At 35.6% G+C, this 26487-nt stretch overlaps 4 protein-coding genes across 5 annotated transcripts; 3 read left to right on the top strand and 1 right to left on the bottom strand.

Annotated features, from left to right (window-relative positions):
* The first annotated feature begins 6599 nt into the window (after nt 1–6599).
* LOC116019874 (WEB family protein At3g02930, chloroplastic-like) lies at nt 6600–11026 on the top strand. Its single transcript, XM_031260236.1, has 3 exons — nt 6600–7050; nt 7490–7685; nt 8358–11026. Exons 1-3 carry the CDS (start codon nt 7034–7036, stop codon nt 10674–10676), a joined length of 2532 nt encoding a protein of 843 aa, XP_031116096.1. The 5' UTR covers nt 6600–7033; the 3' UTR covers nt 10677–11026.
* Nucleotides 11027–11500: 474 nt separating this feature from the next.
* On the top strand, nt 11501–15991 carry LOC116021232. Its single transcript, XM_031261846.1, has 7 exons — nt 11501–11721; nt 11836–11937; nt 12186–12300; nt 12810–12925; nt 13449–13637; nt 14781–14923; nt 15642–15991. Exons 1-7 carry the CDS (start codon nt 11600–11602, stop codon nt 15821–15823), a joined length of 969 nt encoding a protein of 322 aa, XP_031117706.1. The 5' UTR covers nt 11501–11599; the 3' UTR covers nt 15824–15991.
* Nucleotides 15992–20373: 4382 nt separating this feature from the next.
* Nucleotides 20374–21246, top strand: LOC116020488. Its single transcript, XM_031260961.1, has one exon. It carries the CDS (start codon nt 20374–20376, stop codon nt 21244–21246), a length of 873 nt encoding a protein of 290 aa, XP_031116821.1.
* A 980-nt stretch (nt 21247–22226) lies between these two features.
* LOC116020784 lies at nt 22227–26404 on the bottom strand. Of its 2 annotated transcripts, none has more exons than XM_031261311.1 (12): nt 26118–26404; nt 25917–26030; nt 25623–25680; nt 25448–25528; nt 25270–25341; nt 24927–25174; nt 24731–24802; nt 24276–24392; nt 24111–24192; nt 23919–23965; nt 23381–23462; nt 22227–22520 (listed from the first exon to the last, which is right to left on the bottom strand). In XM_031261311.1, the coding sequence occupies exons 1-12, from the start codon at nt 26327–26329 to the stop codon at nt 22437–22439; spliced, it is 1269 nt and encodes a 422-aa protein (XP_031117171.1). In that variant the 5' UTR covers nt 26330–26404; the 3' UTR covers nt 22227–22436. The 2 variants fall into 2 exon arrangements, with proteins under 2 accessions (XP_031117171.1, XP_031117173.1); XM_031261313.1 differs by having other exon boundaries at nt 26158–26274.
* Nucleotides 26405–26487: the final 83 nt, after the last annotated feature.

Genomic DNA, 26487 nt, shown 5'->3' with positions numbered 1-26487 from the left:
TGATTATATTGCGTAAAACTTTAGACTCAAGTACTTGCAATCAAAAGATGCAGTAATAGTTTGGTTTGAAACTTAAGAGTGAACCTAGAGTGGTAGGGAAAGTTGTATTGGCAAGCAGGGATAGATTTCAGCCATGGTTTTTGGGGTTCATACAGGAATCTTAAGCCAGTTTTGCCTTTCCTATGTGTTCATATTGCTTAAATATCCATAGTACTATTTGAGATACGAATGCTCTCATCTTTTTCAAATCACATCTACCTCTCCTATGTTTATATTGCTCAGATATATGTAGTACTCTTTCAGATATGAATGCCATTATCTTCTTTTTCAGAGTAGCTCCAGGACCACGTACTTTGGATTTGCTCAAGTTTCATCAAAGGATACGGTTGCCCCCTACCTAATGGTACACCTAGTGGTTGTAGTACTTGTGCAGAAGTTCAGCCTATCATATCTTCCCCAATCCATATCATGGGTCGTACTTCTAAGGTCCACTCGAACCCCATATGCATTGCAGGAGCTATTATGTGTGAGAGTTTAATGATTGCATGTGTATGTGTAAATGTTATGTACACATATGGATATGTATGATTAAAGAGAACCCCTTTGTGGTGCATGTTAGTTTCCTTTATTTCTTTAGTGAGTAAATGGCCGGTTAATAAGGTGCACTTGTTTCCACCTTTTTAGTGGGATTAGGGATCTTCATGTTAGTTTCCTTTGTTTCTTTAGTGAATAAATGGCTGGTTAATAAGGTGCAGTTGTTTCCACCTTTTTAGCGGGATTAGGGATCTCTACCTTGGACTGTTTGGTTTGAATCCCATAAACAGGTGTAGTAGTACTAGGAATGTCAAATGTGGTGGGCACATCTTATCTTCTTCTGCCTGTAATCTCTTTTAGAATTTGTGACTCTTTTTTGTATTTGTTCTGTGTTGGCTAGCATCTTACCTTTTACCCCACTGTTGATTTGCATTTCACTGGCTTTTGAGCTTATTGAAGAGTAAAGTTGTATACGTAGATGGATAGACCTTATTTATGTCTCTTTATGAAATTGCAGTGTAAGTTTATGATCCTAGTCAGGCATGGTTAAATACTTAAATATATGCACTAAATAGCATTTACTTGATCTGGGCAGGTAAATTTGGTCCCCCCTCTTCAGTAGTGTAGATGCTCAAACTGGATTAGTTTTATCTTACATATGCAGATATCAGTGCAACACACACACACACATAGAGTTTGCTTCTCATGAGAACTAGTAGCCTCGTCAGAATCTCATCTGTTCATTTAAAATGATCAAATGTTAGAAATTAAGAAAAAATATATATATAAAAATGCAGTGGCAGTTTTGTAATTATGAGGGTGTATTGAACATGTTTGATAATGCATCTACAAATAACTAATAGTGCACACGTGTAATACACTTAATACTATTATAAATTTTAAGTGCATTGCCAGTTATCTGCAAAAGTATTACTAAATGTTTTCAAATGCACCATCGTAATTATAGAAATGTCATTACGTTTTTTCTTAATTTTTAGTCATTGAAGATGAACGAATAAGATTTATCTGCACGTTCTTGTAAGGCTACTAATTCTCATATTATACTATATATATATATACACACACACACTTGACTTGGGTAGGTAAAGTTGGTAGGCATCATAGAAAAAGCAGCAGAGCCCTTCTGCATGTGCCCATTTACTGCTGCACAATAATACTTGTGTGTGGAGGGGATACATAAAGATAGGCATATTATTGAAATCCGGGCCATTAAATTATATTTCATAAGTATTTTATATAGTGTGGTATTTTAACAAAGAAAACTCTTTTACATAGAAATCTTATGCATTTTTCTCTTGTATTTCTAACATTTATCCAAATAAAGAGTTTCCTAGTTGGGGAGTATAGATAGGTAGCACAGAAATGAGGAAACAAGAAACATGGAAATGGAACAACACAGGATATATAGTACAAAAAAGGTACAAATATAAGAAATATAAGTGTATATTTGTAAATATTTTTTTAAATATGCATAAATACTAATTGTTTATTGTGTGTTTTTTTTAAGTACCTAAAATGTTCTATGGAGTTTTTTTTTTTTTTTTGGTAAATTTATGAGAAAAAACATTTTCAAAGCATTGAACTGCCAACTCTTGAAAGTTTTTGTGCATTTTGTAGCAGTTTCTTATACTGAGAAAGAAGGATTATATGTTTGATGCTCTGTCTATAAAAATAAAAATTTTACTACACTCTATACATAGGATAATGTATCTTCATTATTTTAATAATTGTATTTGTAAGATATTTATCAATTAAAATAATTGATCTATATAATTTGAATTGTATTTATTGGGTATTTGCTAACTTGATATTGCATATAATGCTTTTGGCAAATTATTGTGGATGTGTGGACCACAGTTCAAAACGACGTTGTTTGATGTTAAAAAAAAATTCTTGTTCTGCGGGTAGACCTGGCAATTATCGACATGACCCGTTAACACGACACGAAACCGGACACGAAAATAACGGGTTAGTGTTTAGCCTTAACATGTCCCGGGTCGTTAACGGGTTGACCCGTAAAGAACCCGTTATGTATTTGTGTCTTAACAGGTCAACCCGTTAAACCTATTAAGAACCCGTTTAACCCGTTAATATTATCGTGTTAATCCGTTTACACGAACCCGTTTACACAGACCTGTTTAGAACCCGCTAAGAATCATTGTCATTTAGGTAAGAACCATTGTCTTTACAAAATATATCATGAACATGATTAAGAATGAATTTACTACATTAGGCCAAGATCATACAGCAATTATTGATGTTCAATAATATGAAATTTGAATGTTTATTGTGTTCAATTTTATTCTAAAAACTAGTATGGACTTCTTTAATTATGATTTTTGGATGTTATTTTATAATTTTATGAGTTATAAATTGAATATTTTTTTAGTTTGTTTGATGGATTGGATTATATGTTTTATTTCTTTTTTATATAACTTAACTTTAAATTTTAGTTTTTAATATATCAATAGATTTAGCGGGTTTAAACGAGTTTCGTGTCATATCGTGTCGACACGATCCGAAACCCGTTAACAAAACGTGTCTATCGTGTCAACCTGTTTAACCCGTTAACAAATCGTGTTCGTGTTCGTGTTCGTGTTACAATTTTGAACCCGTTAACCTTAACGTGTCGTGTTCGTGTTTAGCCTTATCGTGTTCGTGTTGTTATCGTGTCGACCCGTTAACGAACCCGTATACACGAATTGCCAGGTCTATCTGCGGGCGTGTTAAAACAATGAGCATTTTGAGATAAGATAATGTATTTTATGAATTAGAATAATGAAATTTTTGGAGTAAGATAATGTATTTTGTGAGTTAAAATAATGTACTTTATGTGTTAAAATAATGTATTTTATGAGTTAGAATAATATACTTTATGTGTTTTTAGATGGTGGTTCACATAGCTGTAGCCTGTATGGATCACGGTCCACACAATAATAATTGAATACATTTTGGCAGGTCATCTATAGTAAATGCCTGTGGGCAAGGATATAAATATTGCCATAAAATAATTTAGGGCTAAGATCAATTTGAATGCCATGCCACAAGGAATATTAAATCATGGACCGGGTCAATAGTATTAAAAAAAAATAAAATCATGGACCGGGTTCACTTTAGACCTTGGTTCAACATTACGTTGTTTTAAAGTAATATAGCTAACAATTATGCACCTATATTATGTACATTAATTTTTGTTTTTATGAAGATATAAAAGAAACATTATGAATTTATTGTAGAGTAAATAGAAATATATATGATGTACTTACAATTTAGTGTTCATGTACATTAAGGTTTATATTTATGATTACATAAAATAATATTATGAACATAGCAAGATAAGCATTATTAAACATGATGCATTTGTACTCAAAAAGAAAAAAAAAACATGATGCATTTATAGTGTACTATTTGTGTAAATTAAGCTATGATTTTTATGAACAAATAGAAAAGATATTATGAACCAACTACATAGTGAATGAAAATAGATATAATGTATTTGTAGTTTGGTGTTTATTGAGATTTATGAATATATAAAATAAATATTATAAAAATAATACATGATAAATGTTATTAAACATAATAAATTGATCGATATTAGGGTTCACTCTATAAGGTAGACCATGGGCGGTCACGATATAATTTGCAGGGAAGAAAAACTATAATGAATCATCACCTTTTGTTTTCAGTCTTCTACTTTAGTAAAAGCTGCGTGGGCAGCATAGCATGTTCTCCCCCACAATTTATTGCACACTACGACTTTTTATTTATTTTGATATTAATATACTCCGTATGTGTATTTGAATACGTTTTTTTTTTTTTGAAATGGTTATATAGGTTACTTAATAACACAACTAACTTATTTTATCAAACAAAACCACAACACTAGCAAATTGTTTAGTCACATCACATTCATGCATGCAATCTATTAGGGGGCGTTTGGTTCAAGTTATATGAGGTAACTAAGGTTATATTTGCTTGGGAATATAAGATTCTCATGTTTGGTTCAAGTTATGTAAAATTCCCAGGGAATGTAACATAACCTCCGGATGAAGTTTTTAGCTATTGGAAGAGAATGTGAGATACACCCCGATTTCTTAGGTAATCTCACATTCCCTTATCTTATTACTAATATTAAGTTTTTGGCATTTTAATCAATTTATCTTATTTCCGTTGTCTTATTTACCTACTTCAATTTTAAACCAAACACAGGAATCTAACATTCTCAATTATCTAACATTCCCAGAAATCTAACATTCCCAAGGTAATCTAACATTCTGTGAACCAAACGCCCCCTTAGAGTTCTCAAATTAAAGCACATGGAACTAGAAGAATTGATGTTATCCCGACCAGTACACAAATTACACGTGCTCGGCATGTGTTCCTTCCAAACTCCTATATAAGGCGCATTAATTGTTTAAAGGGGACTTTTGGAAACAACAGATAACTAGCTAATTTTTATTGAGATCGTATCGTCTCATATATAATAATAACACCAAACAACAATTGGACTATCAAACTAAAAAAAAAAAATACAATTCGGTCCTTAAAAACGCAAACTCATGCAATTCAACCTAAAATACATTATTTATCCGGTAATCAATCATTATTGTGTGGATCATGGTTCAAAAACACATAAAGTACATTATCTTACTTCAAAAATTTTATTATTCTAACACTATCTGATTTATCTCGTGCACATTCTCATATACTGCTTGCTAATCTCTTTCTTTACTAAAAAAAATTGTTGTTGAACCAAGAAGCGGAAGGGTTGGTTGGTTGGTTTGACATGCAATCTGAACCGACGACTTTACTTTACTACAGGTAGCTTCTTCCTTAGCTTGCCCATTCCCAGATGAGAAATGCAACGTAACTTAACCCATGTCTTAATGATTAATTTCCATGCTAAAAACAAAAATGTGGTTTGACATGAAAAGGTTAGCAAGTTAAAGACGATATTACAACACGCCAAGAGCGCGGCATGTGAAGAAGAAACACAGTGAATGATGGAATCCTCCCGTTTTTGGTGTCTTTATGCAGGAAAAGGCAGTCTGCTTGTATGCATTCACAGGTCATTTCCTTTTCCTTTTCTTTACCTTTTTCTTTTTCTGTCGTCTTTGGCTTCTCATTTCTCAATAAATAAAGAAAGCTACTCTACTGCCTGCCTACCTGCGCCCCAACAACACTAGTGGACCTCTTTCTTGACTTTGGTTTTCTCTTCCCAGATTTGACCCACAACCGGATTATCTCATCTCGTATCTGTACCCTGTCGTACACTTTCAGATGCTATTAATATAATATAATATCAGATTAACTGCATTAGTGCCCCAATTTTGTCTAGTTATCCGAAAGAACATGTGAGATGATGTAAATTACGGTATTCAGTGACTCAACAGATATGATCAAATGTCAGGGCATAAGAAATCTGTTCACTTTGAACATAATACTCACATTAATGCAGTCAATTTTTACCTTTGTTTTGACAAGTCGATTTTTTTTTTGGGGTAAATTCACGAGGTGTTCCGGGTCCACCTGATTAATGTCCGTTCGCTCCGGGAGGCACGGGAGCTGGCCCAAGAAGAATTATCGTGGAGTTTTCTCGAAATTCTTCCTTACAAAGAGAGGCACTCGCCACTTGAGCTATCCCATTGGGTTAGTATCCACTTTCTTAATTGATTGAATCTCGCATTGTAATGCCAGCGGGTCAGAGAATATAAGAAGTAAACTAGTTTAAATTGTTCGTAGTTAACTGACTCGAACATAGAAGCTCAATAAACTACTCCAATTAAGAATTGAACTTGTAACATTATAGTTACTAAGTTAACATATAACAATTTGACTAACTTAATTGGAGAAGGCAGGTGGTGGCTAATGTAGCAGTAAGGTAAAAGTTGAGGAAATGATAGATTTTGGATGTGTGTCAAAGATTGGGTTTTTAATTGTTTTTTTTTTCCAGTTTATTTAGACATTGATATTAAGATTGGGGTTTATGAGTAATAAATATTAAGTGGGTGTGTAGTAATCAAGAAAAAGAAGACATTCATTTTATACAATTTGTGTTGGGTTCTATTTTACTGCCGCCTATTCTGTTGCTGGTTGAGAGAGAGAGAGAGAGAGAGTAGAAGACTGAAGCTGCAGGATCCCCACTTCAAATGATTTCCTCTGTAAATTCTTCTTCCCCATCACTTCTCTGCATCTGCTCTTTGTAGATACTTCTGCTACTATACCAATTCTATTTCTTGGTGTACTACAACCTTTATACAGCAGCTGACATTCACCCCCCACCAACACATACATATCCATACACCTATATATCACACAGCAATCTGATGAAACTGTGCATTCTGAGAGATTTCCATTCTGCTTCACAACAAAGGCAGCCTGACAATGCCTGAGATTTTAGCATAAAACACCCCATTTCCCCTTTCCTCTCTCATCTGCTGCTGCTGCTAAGCAACTATCTGCTTCCCCACCAGGCACCATGTCCACCAAATCCAAGTATGCAACTTTCTTTTTTCTGTTTTTCAGATCTGGCTTGCATATTATTTCCTTTGCCCTGCTACTTGTGTGTTTTATTTTTTTTATCTTTCTTGTTTTTGTTACACATTATGAGCATTTGCATACTAGGTTGTGTTTTGTTGGGAGTTGGAGTTGTTGTTTTGGATCTGATGCTTTTCACTCCCATTTGCCCCAATTTTCAACAGAACTTCTTGGTCTTTCTTTTAATGATGTTTGCTGTAATTAATGGCCAAGAATTATGCTTGGGAGGGTGAATTTGAGTAAAAAGCTTCCATCTTTGGATGAGATAGAAGATTGTTTGTTTGTTTGTTTGCATTTCTATGTTTAGGGTTGATCTTGCAGGTAGCATTGCAGCAGGATAGTAATCAATGGGGTTTGGTTGTTTTCTGATTATGGTTTTTGTTTGAACTTGCACCAGATCTACGCTGCCAGAAACCCCTAAGAGCAAAACATCACCTGCAACTCCTAGGGCTAGTAAAGTGAGCAGAGGAGCAACTAAATTTGATGGCGATTCGCCTTCGCAGAACCTGCGCTCTTCGGCTGATCAGTCTCCGAGATCTGCAGCTCCAAAGCCTTCTGTGGGAAGGTCCACTAAGCTTGGCACTCCACCTGATGTTAGTGCAGTGAATCCAACTAATAAGTGTTGTTTATTCCACTGCATTTTCATGGATATATTTAAATACTTCCCATGTTTTTGTCTCTTTTCTTGGTGTTTTTGGCTCCGGGGTGCCACGCTGCAATTAATATATGGTTGTGATCCCAGATTCCTTGTTGTTAAGAGTTTCACATTGATAAAATAAGAGAGAACATATGGATTTATAAGACCATGAGTTACACTAGTTAATTGGTTGGATTCAATCTTTTAGTGTGATTTGTCCCATGTGCATTATAGTCCAATTAAGTGACCTTAGTCCAATCTTAGTTTCTAACAAGCCACCCAGTTATGGGTATTGGTGGCGTCCAAGCTTTCGTAAGCCTCGGTCCACTAATCCACCTGCAAAGGAGGGTTCATGTGTTTTTTGGATTTTGATGTTCAGGTTCATGGTTGGCCTGCTTATGGACAAACTATAATTTAACATAAGCTCAAATCCAATAATTTGCAATATCTACTAGTGATCACTTTTATGAAAGAATCTTTAAAAATATACTGTAGTTACTTTTGTTAATGAAGAAATTATGATTTCTGATTGCTATTGCATCTATGACTTGATGAGACTTTTTCTTGAAGTTATATGTTGATCTGAAGTCTGAACTGCGTTTGGGTTTTGGGTTTTGGTTTCTCTCAGAAAAAGCCGGCTCGTGTGTTGAGGCCATCGGAATTACAGACAGAACTGAATCTTGCTCAGGAAGATCTTAAGAAGGCCAAGGAGAAGTTGGCTTCGGTTGAGAAGGAGAAAACTCAGGCTCTTGATGATCTGAAGGAAGCGAAGAAGTTGGCTGAGGAAGCGAACGAGAAGCTTAGAGAGGCATTGATAGCTCAAAAGCGGGCTGAGGATGATTCTGAGATTGAGAAGTTTCGCACTGTTGAGATGGAGCAAGCTGGCATTGAAGCGGCTCAGAAGAAGGAAGAGGAATGGCAGAAAGAGGTCGAGGCGGTGAGGAGCCAACACGCTTTGGACGTGGCTGCTCTTCTCTCGGCCACTCAGGAACTGCAACGGGTGAAGCAAGAGCTCGCCATGACTTGTGACGCTAAAAACCAGGCGCTTGCCCATGCTGATGATGCCACTAAGATTGCTGAAATTCATGCTGGGAAAGTCGAGATTCTTTCTGCAGAACTGATCCGAGTTAAGTCCATGCTCGATTCCAGGGTAGAGAGCGAGTCTACTGAGAAGAATAAGCTAGTGGAGGAGCTAAATCTCGAGATAGAGACTCTGAGGAAAGAACTCGAGATGGCAAGAAGTTACGAAGTGAAAGTGATGGAAAAAGAGGCCGTCTTAGAACAATGTAAACTTGATTTGGAGGCTGCAAAAATGGCTGCATCTTATGCGCATAATCTAGTCGAGGAATGGAAGAAGAGAGTCGAGGATTTAGAGTTTCAGACTTCAGAAGCACAAAGAACCGAGAGGTCTGCATCGGAATCCCTGGAATCCGCCATGAAAGAACTCGAAGGCAGAAATGATTTGCTGCACGATGCAGAAACCGAGATTGCATCTCTCAAGGAGAAGCTGGGCTTACTGGAGTTCTCGGTTGACAGGCAAAAAGGAGAACTCGAGGAATCAGAATGCCATTTTAAGATGGCCCGGGAAGAGGCTTCGAAAATGGCTGAGAAGGTCGAATCCCTTAGCTCTGAGCTGGAAACCGTAAAAGAGGATAAAATTCAGGCTTTGAATAATGAAAAACTAGCAGCTGACAGTGTAGAACAACTGCTGGAAGAAAAGAACAAACTTTTGGATGAATTGAAAAGTTCCAGGGAGGAAGAAGAAAAAAACAAGAAAGCGATGGAAAGTTTAACCTCAGCTTTGCACGAAGTTTCTTCAGAAGCGAGAGAAGCCAAAGAGAAGCTGTTGTCTAGCCAAGCTGAAACTGGAAATTATGAAACGCAGATTGAAGATCTCCAGCGGGTACTGAAAACCACGAACGAGAGGTACGAGAACATGCTTGGTGACGCAAAGCAAGAAATTGATCTTCTTACTAACTCTGTCGAGCAGTCTAAGCAAGATTACGATATGTTGAAGGCTGAGCAGGAGGAAAAGGAGCGTGATTTGATGAACTGCGTTGTGAAAACCGAGGAAGCAAATTCATCAATGGAGAAAGAAATCAATAGGCTGGTAAACTCGTTAAAAGAGGCACAAGAAGATGCTTCCAATGCAAGGGAAGACGAAGCTCGTTTGAAAAATTCCCTGAAAGAAACAGAGTCTGAGGTCGTTTATCTAAAGGAGGTTCTGGGCGAAGCAAAGGCCGAGAGCATGAAGCTGAAAGAGTCTCTAATGGACAAAGAAAACGAAGTGCAAAACATTCTTCAGGAGAACGAGGAACTTCGAAGTAGAGAGGCTGCAGCATTGAAGAAGATCGAGGAATTGTCCAAGATGCTTGAAGAAGCTTTGGCCAAAAAGCAAGCTGAAGAAAACGGAGGGCTTACAGACAGTGAAAAAGATTCTGAAATTCTCCCGAAATCCCCTGAACAAAATGGTGTCAAAGACGAAAATCCTGAGATGGAACTCCGGCTTTATCAGCCCTCAATAATGGAAGAATTTAAAGAAGTGAATAACCACTCAAGTGATAATCCCGAAGAGAATGCTATTGGAGCCAAAGAACTCGATGAAAAAGATAAAGAAACCAAGAGCGAAGAAAAAGAAGAAAGCAAGAGCGAGGAAAAGGAAGCTAATGATTCTGTAGAAGCTGAGCTTAAAACGTCAGAGAGCTTCAAGTTTGTGGAGAAAGACTCGTCTCCAGAAAGAGAGCCCAAGCAGGAAGAGGAGCCCGAGCCAAAGGCAGAAGTCCACGAGAACAATGACCAGTCAAACGGAGTATCTTCAATAGAAAAGCACGACAATGGAAACACAAACACCTCTCCTGTAAAGCCACAAAGCCTGAAGAAGAAGAAGCCTTTGCTAAGTAAATTCGGAAGCCTACTTAAGAAGAAAGGCGCTGTCAACCAGAAGTAAAACACCCACTCATCTACCGGTTTGTACCTGACCTGTAGAGATATATTTAGATCAGATATTGGAACCGAAACCGTTTGCTTGATGATTTTTGCTGCTTAATTCCTTTTTGTTTCCTAATAGGCGTTAAATATGAAAAGAAGTTGTGTATCATCTTTAGTTGGTTTTGTTTTTCTTCTTCTTCCCCTGTCTCCTTTTTGACAGCTTGTTTCTCACTATGACAGTCATGTTTAGGACTGAGTATATCCTCATTGTGGTTATTGAACTTTTTTGTATCAGTGTCTAAATGCTTGAAACTAAAGAAATGTAATACTTCTTACATCTGCTTAATATGGATTTGATATGGCCTATTACTTCTGGTATAGTGATGCAGTTGCTATAAGGTTCTTGATATGGTCACAATTTTTATTTTGCAGAACCAATTTTTATCAACAAAATAGTTTAAATGCCCTTAAATATAATGACATTGCGGTCTTCAATTATGAGTTTCTTAAAAAACATAAACATTAAAAAAAAGGGTCAACCTATTTGTATAAAAAAAATCAAAATGTCTTTGTATTTAAGAGCATTTCAACGATTTTGTTGACGGATAATAAAAAATAGTCATGTCATAATAATATTAAAACCAAATGAGGTGCCAAGATGGTCTAGGGGCACCCCTTGTACTCCCATATGGAAAGGAGTGGGTGCGAGCCGGTTGAGAAAGTAGCTATGAAATACTACATTATAAGCCGGTTGAGAAAGTAGCTATGAAATACTACATTATAATAGAGTAGTAGTAATAAAAAAATAAAATACTGTGCTTTCCTTAACTGGGATGATATAAGGATCATTGTTCGAAACCGGCAAACCAAGCTACGGAAGAGTTCATCCTTGTTAAAAGGATCATCGATCGCCGACGGCGGGAGTAACAACAGTGAGAAATTATGTGGTTTGAGCTGATCATCGGAATCATCATCTTCCAATTGCTCCGGCGCTTCTTCTCCAACGGCGACGATCTCGATGTCGGCACCTACCCTGCCAACGCCATTTTCTCCGTCGCCAAACGGTAATTTCTCTCTCTTTTCCGGCAGTCGCTCACTTTGCTCATCCATTCACTACTGCTTTACTGGTTAAGAATTATGGTAGTGAGTAGTGACTAGTGAGTTCCGCTTGATTGTAGGTTGGAACAGCTTTACGGTGGTAAGGCCTATGTTGGCCTCCGAATTCCAGACGCCGATTCCGGATCGCCCCAGAATATTGATATTGTTCTCGTCACTCAGCGGTGCTTTTTCTATCCTCTTCATCCAATTTTTTTTTTTTTCATTTTCTAGTTAAACTGTCTATTTTACATGCTCTGTTACACTTGCCCAGCTGGTAGTTAATTTACTTCAGAGATTATGTGATTGTTAATAAAGGTTTGCCATTAAAAAATTGCTAGCATAAATAGTGTATGACTTTATTAAAGACATGTTTTATTATTTGCTTTTGGGTTCCTTCTATTTTCTGTTGAAATCTTTGTATAATTTCCAGAGAAGCTGCTGTAATATCTGTGAAGAATGTCTCGGGATTTGTATCTGTTGATAAGGATGGAAATTGGGAATGCATGGGTGGAGATAAGCACAAGACAGAGCGTCTTCCAGATCCTGTAAGTTGCAAATCATTTCTGGTTATCATCTCAGTGCTATTAAATTCAATATCATTTGATATCTGGATGATGCCATAACCTGATGAAGTTAATGATTTGTTTGCCATGCTTCTTTATGCTTATGGTCTGTTTCCTGAATCAGCTCTACAGAATTAGTTCCTTCTTGCTTTCGAAGTATTTTGCTACTGACCTACTTTATCCCCTACAAGGCCACAAGATCCTGCTCTGTCCATGCCATTATCACTGGCAAGTGGCAAGCTTCCATTCTGTTGGGCTACGTTCACCGTAGCCAAAAGCTTTGGTTTCTTCTATTAAATGCTACCTTGGGTATATTGACCTTCTCATTACTAAACATCTTTCACATCCAGTCATTCCAGTGTTTCTTGGAAGCTCATTTTTGGAATATATAAGTGCATATTTTCCTAGAATTTTAGTGGGACTCTTCTCACCCCATTGCTTTGGGGCTTCTCTCTGTCTTCATGCCACTATATCATGTTTTTGAATTTCAGGTAGCTGAAACAAAAGAACTAGTTCCTGTCCTAGAATCATATTTCGAGCGAAGGGGAGTAGCTCTTCCAGAAGGATATTTTTCATGCAAGGTCATATGTCCAAATCCCAATTTTCGGTATGCATTCAGATGTTCTGATACACATAAGGTGACTTAATTTAGAGTTCCTATATAATTCATGGGGTGTTGTTAATATGTGCCGGTGATAGTTGACTTGGATTTTGACAATGGGCCAACCATGTTTTCTTGTTGGGAACCTTCCTAGTTTAGACAATGGATGACTATTGCATCTAGGAAAGTTGTCTCCACTCCAATTGATGATGACTAGTAATGAGTTCTATTCTATTTGCTTCATTGCTTGATAAGTGTGTTGCATGAATTGCAGTGGTTTTAGGTTTCCAAGGTGACTAGGAGTATGCTAACATACTCATGAAAGATTATTTGAATTTGAAATGTTTAACCTAGTGTCTCCAACTTTAGATAGTAAGTTGTACTAGGTAGTTTTGCACTTTACTTTTCTACGCATGATAATATACCTAGATCCTTACGGTATTATCTTGCAAATTTTAATGAAATCTCAGCTTTATGCTCCTGCTGTCTTCACTAGATATTGTTTCTCAGCTTGCTTCCCTTTTCACAGAACCATTCATGCTGACTCTTTTCCTCCTGAGGTGGTAACTTATGACCAGTGGATACAGTTAAAGCCTGAAAAAAATAGCTTGTTTTCTGGTTGGATGAAAGGTGCATTTCATGGTGGAAAGAAGGAAATGCAGGAATCAATACATGAGAGCCTCAATTCCATTCTCAGCACAGCTCCAATGTGGGACAGGTCTGTTGTTTGATGTTTGTTCAGTTACATCTTTTATCATTCTTCATCCTTGATGTTTCCTGTAACTGGATCCCCTCTTCCTTTATGCATTATGTAACTGGATGGAGTTGCCCATTTCATTTCTTATGATGATGTATTTGCCAACCTCCAGTCTGCTAGCAAACTAAAAACAGTACACCCTCCACCCGGTCCCCAACCCCAACCAACGCACACGACAAAAAAAGAGGAACTTCACAGTTGATGTCTTGGAATTTTCCCTTATACTCTTTGAGCAAGTTGAAGTGTTTTTTGATAACTGCAGGCTGAGGATATTTTTAGTGGTAAGTGGTGAAGATAAGAAATAATTTGACATCATAATGTCATGATTGTGTGCATTAATAAAGATAGCTCTAAAGAATTAGAAGACGAAGAAGGGAAACTAAACCAAAGAAGGTAATGGAGAACAAGATGCTGGCACACCAGATATGTGGCGGGGAGCATTGGTGCACAAGGATTCAACTATTGCTTTCCCATTAGCTTTAGCAATTAATTTCCTACTAATTTTAGTAGTTTGGATTGGTTCTTAGCATTCTTATGGAGGTTGCATTTGTAATTTACATTGGCTGGTATTTTAACAGCTAGTCACGCGCACACACCACACAAACACGTATATAACAGCTTGAGTTGTGGTTGAATATAACAGGATTACATTCATCCAGAATAAAATCTCTAGCTCTACTTTGCATTGTAACCAGAGCTTGCTCTGATTTTTGAACAAATTATGGCAGAAATCACCTGAAGGTTTCATCACTCTCCCTGTGTCTCTGTATTAAAAGGTGGGACAGGGTTGGTGTTAACAAAGAACTCCAGTGGGAGTTTTTAGTAGCAAGTCTTGAGGATAATTCCGTCATTGTGTTTCCTGGAAATATAAGGCACAGGAAAGGAAACAAAGCTTGTGTAAAATTGTAGCAGTAGTAAGGGGTCCCTGAGGATAAATACCTTATTTTCTTTTTCTTTTTAATATCTTTGACTCTTGTTTTACATTTTTGCTAGTGATTGGGACTTCATTCTTCATACTATTTGTTCATCAGTAATGCATTTAACAGAACTCAGTTTATTATTATGAATATTTGTTGGTGAAAATTTTCCATTTGATCTGTGCAGATTGAAGCTTAAAAGTAATAAATCTGTCCTAGGAGAGTTTGTGGAATTCAAAGGAGATAAGGATGATCTTTTGGAATTAAGAAATATCAAGAGATCAAAAGTTAGTCGGCTGACTATCCAAAAGACAAGCATGTTTGGTTTAGGTAAGTTTTCATCATCTTTGGCTTCTTGTTGTATGTCACAGAAAGTATTCTTTCTTGAAGATGTTGCCATTTGGACTAGGTATCTGGCGTGTTTATATGTCCAAATCTGAGTATTTTAATTGCAATATTCTAGCATGTGGTATAGGCTTGCTCTTTTCTAGTCAAGAAGAGTTCAAATAATGATCTGAGATTTACCTTTTCCCTTCTCCTATCATTGTGTTATTAGCAGTATCTTTAGGTGGAATTGAAAAAGTACGCCTATAAGAGCAGATTATTAACTTAGTCAATGGTTTCTCTTTCTTCAGTTGACTTTACTCAAACTTGTATTGTGATCTGGTTAAGCTTTTGTTGCTTTGCTGTATATGTTTATGTAAGTTTTTGGTAGTTGCCCTTTGGTGCCATTGAATGTGAAATCTCTACCAACACAAAACAAATAAATACATAAAATGCAGAGTATTATCTTGAGTAGGGATGATAAGTGATAATCAATGTCTATATTTTTATATTGTGCAACTTATTTCAGTATAACGTCTTCGAGGCATATGCCCAAAGAGCTTATCTTGTGGTGCACCTCCTCTAGCGTTATTTTTCTTGAATGTTTCGGATCTTTCACACGTCATTTCTGGCGGGCTGATATTTCCTATTTGTGTTTCTGCTATTCTTTTGCAATTATACCTTTTGCCGTGTTCTCATAAAGCTTCTTCTACTCGAGATGCAGCTCATTCAAAACTTCAAGTTCTTTACTCCCCTCGAGATTATCATGGTGAAGGAGCTTCAGGTTCTGAGTGGAACGAAGTTTGCGTTCGATCTAGCACAGAAGTCGTGTTTCAGCCCCAAGGCTCCAGTAAAGTGCGCAAATATAAGTTGTCCTCCATAATTTCCTTGTCACTCAGTGCCTGAGGGTTCTCTTTTCTTTGTTCTCCCTTTGTATAAATGCTGGACGTAAGCTTTACCAACAATGTAAAACTATTAAAAACGCCTATTTGTAGCAAAATTTACTTGTGTAAATGCACTGATTCATGAATGTCAATGCAAAAATAAATGAAGGGAAAAAAGTAGGATGGAAAATACTTGCCCACCAAGGTGAAATTTTCTTGTCCGAAGGGGCCTCACAACCCGGTTCGACAGGATAGTGAAAGGATACATCATAATGACTCAGCGGTACATTAGGTGGTTACAAGGAGTTACCTACATTGGGCGTAATTCTCATACTGGGTTAGAGCCTGATCATGTGTTCTTGCTTACAATTTCAAGAACTAACTACACAGTAAGAGGAGAATTGATAATATAACACAATCACAACAAGTATATCCATAATATTGAATGGATTAACGATAAATACTTAGAGCATCTTCATCAATTATATATATTATAAGTTTTTTACAAGCCATGTGAAATAGAGGGTTAGGGGAAAAAAGAAAAATAAAAATACAAAGTTTTTAAAAAATGTCATAAGCCTATTACGCATGCCTACTAGGCACACTTGTAGAAACATCTTTTACTTTTTTGTTGACAACTCTACTAACCAATGGTTAAAAACCCACCCCATAGTTTCTATGTCAATAAAAAACTCCCAAAATCCAATCACTCTCCCCAAAATCCAATCACTCTTGAGTCTTGAAGATACATTTTCAAATTCTTTTTTTTTTTTGAACGTTACATTTTCAAATTCTTAATATAGACATATTGTTTGGGACTCACCTGATGAAAATAGTCTATTATTATTTGTCACATCATGGAGTAAAAGTGAGTAGAATTTGAGAGTACACATAGTAGAATTCTTTCAATTAATTTAGAATTAAGTCAAAGGCTTTGTGGTCAAGCGGCATAGTTATGGCCCTTCCCAGTGGGGGCATTGGCAGATACTACCTTGTAACAGAGTCAATAGTATTCAAGGAAAAATGTCACTTTTTCCCCTTGAATTTTTCATGTATCTACGTTAGAAAATATTGGGACATCTACCCCTCTTTGTCTATTGGGACATCTACCCCTCTTTGTTGGGTGGTAGTAGGCAGAATGCCTCCCTTATGGGTTAGGGCTCTTTAAGTCAGGTTCTTCCATTTACGGGGGCTTAAAGCTTCCAGAGTGAGGCAATCATAATTAGTTCATGTATTCGCTTGTAACCTTCCTTCACTGTGTAGCAATCCCTTATATCACCCTGCCAATACCATAAATCAACAAAATCCGGTCTAATGGGTGTCTTTAAGATCAAGTCAATGTTCATGTTATTAAACAACTGATGAATCAAAGTTAAGTTCCACTAATTCGTACTGTGGTCTATCAGGTTAATTAGCCACTTTCAAATTAGTGAGGTGCGGAACCAAAATAGTTTGGAGAGATGGGTCATTATGGTCGGGGAGCCATGGGGAATTCCATACATTCATGTCAAGGTCATTACCAACGTTGCGCCTGCACCCACTTCTAATAAGCTTCTGAGCTGCCATAACACTCCTCTGAACATAACTTGGATTAGCACAAATAGAGGCGTTCAGGAATGATTCATTTGGAAAGTAGCGAGCTTTAAAAACCTTCGTAACCAAAGCGTCCGATTTCGTTAGGACCCCCACCCTTCCTTCCCCAACCATGCTAAATTAAAGTCAACCCAATTGCACATGACAAACTACCAATAAAAAAGAAGATGAATGCTACCCAAAAGAAAATTACGAAGATTTCGAGAAATTCAAACAAAAAGTTGTATTTATTTAGACTATCATTTTTAGGTATATAGACTAGTGTTTTTTCAAAATTATCAACATTTATTTTAATGACAATTATAACTAATATCTCTTATACGGAGTATTATCTTGTATTCATATACTTTGAATTACCAATTTAGATAAACAAATTTAACATTCAATTACCTATACATGAACATCTCCTATATATTCTTACATTGATATACTTTGAAGTACTTAATTTAAAAATAAACATCGGATATTATCATATTTGCACAATTGAAAAACCAATATTATTATATATACCAATTGCACCACGATATAAGAACCACAAAATGATCAACGCAAAAAACATCTCAGTTCACAACATGCTTCCTTCTTCTTCTTCTTCTTCTTCTTTTTTTTTTTTTTTTTTTTTTAAAACAACATGCTTCCTTATTAATGTTGTTTTAGATAGTTAATGAATTTAAGAATTTAAGGGGATCGATGATTTGCTAGCTCCGATAAAATAGGGAAAAAGATTATGCGGCTCCACAGTTAACGTTGATAATAAGAAATTAGGAAAGACATATTATTACATTAAAAGCAAAATAAATCTAATAATAATTGATAACTAATAAATCACAGTTCTAACATCATTAGAAAACTATGCTATTATTATAAATATTTGTAATCCTACTTTAGACTCAAGTTTTTTATAACATTCTCTCAGTGTTATCATATCTTTTTACAAGTGTTGAATTGCTTCAAGTTTTCGCTCTTACATCTTTCTAAAGTAGTACGTTAATTAGGTAAATTACTTTAACTTTTTTATGGTTAAAGTTTCTCTTGTTTCTTGATTAGTATTATTATTTTTTGAGTTTTGACATTGTATTGTTCTGTTTTCCTTTGTTGAGTTCGATCTTCAACAGTTGAATTATAGATTTTTATTATTTACGAAAAATATTTGGTGTCGATTGAGGAACATTTTCTGTCCTAAAATTACTATACAAGAGTTATGGTTGATGCAAATATAGTACGTCATTTCGCTGTTTTTCTTAGATCCATGATAGGCATTAGGTAATAAGAAATAAAATATTGAGAAAAAAAAGGGTTTAGTCGATACATGGCACAGGGTTTACCTAAGGCATACCTTTGAACATGAGGGTCGGTCATGAGCAAGGGCGGGTTGGGCAGAGACCCTTCAGGTATAGGTCCTGGGTGATACATGCCCAATATTAGAAAAATGAGACAGGATTTACCTAAGGCATATCTTTGAACAGTAGGGCCGGTCATGAGCAAGGGCGGGTTAGGCAACCGCTAAGGGCCCATGCATATATAATGTTATAATTATAATAGAAAATAAAAAAATTAAGAATATATGAAGCCTAATCGACGTGAGACTGTAGAATGGATAGCTAAGTACCTAACCCATTGGCCTTCTATTTTTTTCTTGTCTTTATTTCCCTCTGTAATTCTGCACAGGCAACAACTATAAATCTATAATCCTCTAATGAGTAATGTAAATATGTAATGTTTATTTGGATAATTAATTCTATGATTTTTGTCATTGTAGAATATATATAATTTTTTAATCATAATTATATATATAATTAATGAGTTACTGAGTACTGTCTAATCATGGTGTAACTATATTTTGTATCTAAGTAAAACACTTAGAAATTTTTTGTCATGATCATTTTTGTTTTAAAAAATTGTTAAAAATTTTCAAATATTATTTCATGTTATTTGATATTATCATTTTGTTAGTATTATTAAATTTGAATTTTAGTTTTTCACATAGGGACTTTTTTTTTAATTCCTATAAAATGTTTTGACCAACCCTGTTGAACAGTAGTTGTCAGTTTTCTTGGTATATTTTATATTTTGATATATTAAATAATTAGAAATAAAATATAGAGAAAAAGAGAGGTTTACCTGAGTCATACTCCATATAAAAATAAAATACAATAAAATATGCTTCATCAAGGTATATTCTTGAATAGTGATTGCGAATTTTCTTCGTATATTTTATATTTTGATATTTTTATTATCACTTTCTCTTTAAAATTTTACAAAATTTTCTCATTGAATATTTATTAAATACACAATATATATGCAATATTTGACCAGTAATTAAAGGTTAAGATGTACTAAAAAAAAATTAAAGGTTAAGATGCATATTTAAAAAGAAAAATTATGCATGAAACATTCGAAATTTTTCAATGCGATGCATAGTGATGGCAGGAATTTTTTATTTTTATTTTTTTTAAAGGTTGGATCCTCTATAAATCTTCTGTTACGTTAAATAACTAATAAATGTAATAATTAAGATATTTTGTATCTAAAAACTATATATACAAAGAATTTATTATATATACTTGTCTGAGTAGATATCATAGAAATAAACCTTTCTTTTTTTCCCCAAAAAAAAAAAAAAAAAAAACCTTTCTTTTCCTAGTTATAACAAAATTAGGAAACTTTCCTAATTAATTCAACTTTACTCTCAAGTTTTCTACGCCATTATATTCTTCCATTGAGTTAGTATTATCATGTATTTGTAACTTCAGTCTTTACTGAATTGTTTCAAGGTTCACACTTAGTTGTCTCTAAGTAACAACGTTAGGTAAATGCAATTACCTTAGTTAGTTTAAGGGATTTCATGTATGCTCAGCTGCATAATTTCCAATTTCAATTCATTTACTTTATGTGTTGTGGTCGTCATTCAAAAGGTTAATATATTGTACGTGTTTTGAGATTTTTCTTTATTTGGTTGAATTGAATGAGGTGTAGGCTATGGTGAAGAAGATGTTAAAGCTGCAGCTTCCCGATGGAACCTATATTGAGGTTCCTGAGGACTATAGTGATTTAGATTTATTGGCTGAAGTGTGTACAATGGATCGTGAAAAACTTGAGAGACTTATTGAAAAACAAGTCAGTCTCCCGAGTACGAGAATACCTAATGGCATCGTCCTCGAGCGGCCAAGGGCATCGTCTTCCAAGGACAAAGGAGTTGTAGATAATGGGGTAATGTTGAGGGAAGAAAAATCATCCAAGAAACGACCCATGATGTTGACAGATGATGATGATGATTCAACTAGCCAAGGTTCGGTGTTGCATAGTAACAAAAGAATAAGGTCGTGGGAAACAAAAGACGATAACGCTACTAATCAAACGGCGTCGTCATCATCTCATCATCAAGGCCCCAACACATCACCCGCCATGCCTATAGAATTCAGGAACAAAATTGTTCAACTTGCAGGACCCAATGCTATCATTTCTGATGAGATCCTGTTGATTCAAAAGTCACTAACCTTGAGCGATGTAAAAAATAGTCAAAATCGACTTTCCATTCCAGGGAAACAAATAAGAGATGTCAAGTTTCTGACCGATGAGGAGGAGAGACTGCTTTCTTCTCGCAATGGCAAGAACGTGGGATCTATGGATAATGTAATGATTATTGAGCCATCCCTTGAAACAAGTCTAGTGAGCTTTCGCAGGTGGGATATGGACAAGGACAATGGCAGCAGGAGCAGTTCCTACGTTATCACCAAAACCTGGAATAGAATCAAAGAAAGAAACCAACTTAAAGCAGACATGACCGTTCAAGTCTGGGCTCTTCGAGTTGGCGAAAAATTGTGGTTGGTTCTTGTCAGGGTGTCTGATTAGAGTAATGTTTGTATGTATAATCTCCTACGTTATCACCAAACCCTGGAATAGAATCAAAGAAAGAAACCAACTTAAAGCATACATGACCGTTCAAGTCTGGGCTCTTCGAGTTGGCGAAAAATTGTGGTTGGTTCTTGTCAGGTTGCCTGATTAGAGTAATGTTTGTATGTATAATCTAAACAAGTTTACTGTGCAGAGTGAGAATCCTATAGTAAATCACCCTATTCTGCAACTGTTATTATTGTTGATTAATGTATTACAACAAAAGAATTAAACTGCCGCAACAAATTAATTAAGAATTCAAAGTGTAACTCAAAAGAAAGCATTAAGCATGCACGATCAGGTAAGAACGGGCTAAGTAACTGCCTAGAGCCCATGGTTCAACCATTTTTTTCCTAATTTTGATCAATGACATCCTAGTATACTACATTGTTGTCTGTTGTAACTTGTATATTATTCTATTTTTTGTCAATATTTCTCTCTGCAATTTCGATTATGATTAATATATATATATATATATATATATATATATATAGTATTTGCCTTATTAGTAAATGCATAGGATTTGCTTTATACAATACATAAAATTTGATTATAAAATTTTTTTAAGAATAGTAGGTCATAATTACTTAAATATTCTAGAGAAAAAAGACTTCTAAAGATGTCACAAGAAAGTTTGAATGTTTGATGATTTTGTGTACTGAGAAGGATATGCTAGAGACAATTAATCTTGATACAATTATCAATGATTTTGCATCGAGTAAAGCACGTAAAATTGTCATTATTTTTATATTTAAAAAATTGTTGTTAAAATTTTCTAATCTTATTTTATGTGTTTTAAAATTGTTGTTAAAATTTTATAATCTTATTTTATGTGTTCTGATAATCCTATAGTAAACATTGCCAAAATGTTATTGTATAAAATCGCCTTATTCTCCAACTGTTCTCTGATTGCTGATTAATGTATTACAACAAAAGAGTTAAACTGCCGCAACAAATTAATTAAGACTTCACTCGCCAGAAGAAAAAAAAAATGTTTTACAGAGAAATTATGAAGTGTATATATAGGCTCCTTTCAAAAAAAAATGAAGTGTATATATAGCCATATAGGTAAGTCTGAAAACTGAAAAGGTAGAGACAGATGTTTGGTTTTACAAACTAACCAAACTATAAGCGCTTATAAGTGTAACTCAAAGGAAAGCACCACTCAGGAATCGATGGTTCAGTACAGCTTCTGCAATTGGCCTCTTCCGGAAATCACGATCCAGCATTGCCTGCACCGTGGAAATGATAGTTCTAGATGGATCCAGAAAACTACTCTTTAAAAACAATATTCTTGGAGGCAACCTCAACCAACTTGGTCAAGCTGTTGAGTTGATAACCACAAAATTCTAAATTTGACTCACAATAGGAGCAGCCTATTGACCTTATTAGTTTGAGTCGATCAGCTATAGGCAACCTAGGCTAATTTATCTACTTGTGGTACTTTGCAAACTAGGATCACAAAGTGGAGATCACCCAATGCACATCATAAAGTAGAGGCCCCAATGTTCTTCACTGTTGGGGTTAACACTACCGAACCTGGGTGATCTATAAATATATTAGTCCAAGAAGACCATCCAAGATATGAATTCTACTTGAAGTCAAAGGAGTAATTTTCCTATTTTACCCCACTAGTATTCGCCTAGTGTCCTACATAAGGAAGAAAATACAAGAATTGGGGGCTCTCTCTAAGACTCTAACCATTAGCAACCTTCATCCAAAATATTTAGTTGAGCTTAAAATCTTGTCTCGATCTATTTTCTTTAAATTATCTATGCTCATTAATATCTCTGTAGGTTGTGTTGGACCTCTAGAGTCATTACCACTAATAGTCACAAAATTCGTTCACCAGTAGTGTGTATATATTATTTAAGAGCTTGGTATTATAAATGCATACAGTAGCAGAGGGAAAACTTCTCCCATGTGTAAGGGGATTAAGCTTCATGGAGAAGTCATCCAGTTCTAAGTATCTAATTTTGGAAAAGAAAATGAAATGAATATATATGCAGTTGCTTTCATTTCTCTACTTTAGGTAACTCTATAATCAAAGAAATACAGGTCACTTTTGCTTTTCAAGATTAACGTTACTAACCTGCAGTAACTCCCAGCCAGCACCATTACCAAGATCCAAGAACTTGACAGCTTCTAACAATCGGTCATCAGCTAAACAATACCTGCCAGGACAGGATACAAAACAACCTTCATCCAGCAGAACCCTCATCGCAATATGTGTGTGTGTGTGTCTACCTAACATCCCTTAAAAATAGAACTTGCAAGAATACTGAGCACTATAATATTTTTTTCAAGTAATTCTTGATGAAAACCTACAATACTATATATAATAAGAAAAATTATTTGAAGATATTGGCAACGCAGGGTATAAAAGATTAGTTAATCAGATTTACATATTAAATAATTTTTACATGTTTGGCTAAGATATTGGATTATAAATTGAACACTATTTACTATTTAGCCTATTTACGTTAATAATCCTTAAGTAACTTGCAGTTGACTATGGATTAAGAACATCATAACTGTAAACTACTCCTTTTAATCACCATCGAAATCATAAGCTTTGCCCAAGCATACAAGATGAATTAATAAATCCCAAAAAGTAAAAATGCTCTTACTCTCTTATAGCTTCAAGATCAAGTTGAAAAGTATTTTCCAGAAGTCTCTGCATGTTAACAATAATAATCACTGAGTTAAGACTGCATTTTCCAGATTTGTACATAAATAAATCAGGTAAAAATAATGTTCAATTGCATTATGAAAAATAGAAATTGACTAATCCAGTGGTTAATATGTGAGTTGTGACAGACTCGTAAAGAGAGACTGTCCATGACTCCTGCTTCACAAAATGGAATGAAGGCTAAGTATGCAAAAAGAAGACCAGCTTCATATCTGCAAAATCCAGAAGAACAATGCAGTGAAAAAAGTAATCTGGAAATCTTATTTGATAGCATGGTGGAATTTAAGACATTTACATGTCATCGGCGATTCCAAAGGCTCTTTTCTCCATGGGACTATAAGCTCCAGCAGTAGAGGCCCGTCTCCATAGTCCCTCTGACAGTATCTGTGGACCTTCTTCAATCTTAGAATATCTGCAAAGGGAAATAGTTCAGCACACTTTTCACCTCTTGTTCAATAATAAAATAACCAACAGTTAGCTGAGTGTTAATATTTTTATTCATTAAAAATGCTAGCCCCTACCAGCACTAGGTGTCTACGTGAATGCTTTGTTTTTTTTTAATGAAGTGATATCATCAAAGTTCTAACTAGTAAACTTATCAATCATAAAACATTCTTGTAATGGTATAGTCTAACTTCCGATAGGTTGTGGAGAAAACAACACTAGCAGAATTGCATTGCTAATAGCTGCAAAGAAGACAAGTTTTGGTTAAATTGCTACATATTTTGATGAATAAAACTTTGTTCATACCTAATATCAACTGAAAAGGCTAGATCACGGAGACGTGGAACTAGATAAGCGGCATCTTTCTCAACCATTGTGCTGTCATCCAAGGAGATTGGACCATATCGTTAAAATGAATTGAGGAGTTGCATGATTAACATTCAGAATCCAAAACAAAAAGGAAATTAAGAAGAGAGATAAAAACAGAAGGTGGACAGAATACTTGAGAACAACAGAGGCAGGGCCAAGGCTTTGGTGCAATGTCTCATTATCATGCATATAGGATAGGCCTTTCATAGCACCTCGAAGCAGCTTTGTAACAAAATATCTTCTACGCTTTATGGTTTCATCGTTTTCAAAAGGATTCCAAAATTTCTGTTTTCCTACACCATCACTTTTTGGCATTTTCTCACTTGCAATTCTTGCATAATCAGCAGCAGTATATTTCCCATCATTCCTAAAAGCAAGCCACTGGAGGAAACAGAAGGCATATAAACTTTTGACTATTGTCATTGGACCTACACCCAAAAAAAATGTGCATACAGCTAAAATAGAAGACAACAAACCTGCTCTCCTGTCTTCATCTCAAATCCTCCAATAAGTATTTGAATATTCTCACAGATGCCTCTAGAACTACTCTGTTAAAGTGTGGGCATTTCAAATATCTCAGCAGGATACTTAATCATACTCAAATTTAAACCTGCTTGAGTGCTTGCAACTGAAACCAAAGAATTATCAAATTACTTGAAGGGAAGCATGAGCATTCAGCTCATTTGCTGCCATCGAATCAGCTTCAGTACCGCCAACTTGTTTACCTGGATAGACCTGAATGAGAATATTTTTGATAGATTACCAAACAGTGCATGCTGGATAACTCCTAATAGAATTTCCCATGTAGAGGATGGCTAAGAATTAGTACCTTAAAAATAACTGGTGTACCTCTACGTGGACCTTGAGCTACTCTTCCTTCATAAAGTCTGCAAATTCACTGCAGGTGATAGTATCAGCAGCAAGAATAAACTACATTGGAGTATTTTTTTGTGAACCGGAAACATTCCTTTACCTGCACAATTAAGAAACTATCCCTAATATGCTCATTTCTAACTAAACTTCTTTCATACATACAGGACATTTATGATATTGATCAATTTTATGAACAAAAATATGATATGGTAAACATGCTAATTAGTCCAACGGAATGAGAAATTATCACCTAATTTTGACATTTCCTTCTCCAACATCCTGGATTCTTAATCGCCCAACATCTTCTGGAGATGATGAACAATATTCCATCCCCATCCCCATCCCAGCTTGCGGCCCCGAGTAACTGCGAGTTGCATTACGCCTCCACTAGTAATCAAGTCAAACAAAAACGAAAATCCACAGAAATTACAAGCAGTGGAGACGAACTTACCTGGTGATATTCATGAATCCATAGCTACCGATAAGCTTACCTACTTGGAAAGAATCAGGATCCATGATCAGACTCGCTTTGCAGTGCGAAATAACCCTACCCGGTTTCGCTCTCCTTGGCGGATTCCACTTCAAACCGGTACCAAAAAACGGAGACGACAGAGAAGAAACCCTCAAGCTAAGCATGCAATCAGCTCCGCCGCCGCCTACCATCGTCGGCGATGTGTGCTCTTCCTCTACTGGTAAGATACGCGGTGGCGCCAGAGGATAATGAACCTCTCCATTTCATAAGCGCCAATGAATATTAAAATATAAATTAAAAATTAAAAATTAAAAATAAGATAAAACTTTTTTTATAAAACTTTTTAATT

This window comes from Ipomoea triloba, chromosome 5, assembly GCF_003576645.1.
Source record: "Ipomoea triloba cultivar NCNSP0323 chromosome 5, ASM357664v1".
NCBI classification, from domain to species: Eukaryota; Viridiplantae; Streptophyta; class Magnoliopsida; order Solanales; family Convolvulaceae; genus Ipomoea; species Ipomoea triloba.
This window is presented reverse-complemented; position numbering and strand designations above follow the sequence as displayed.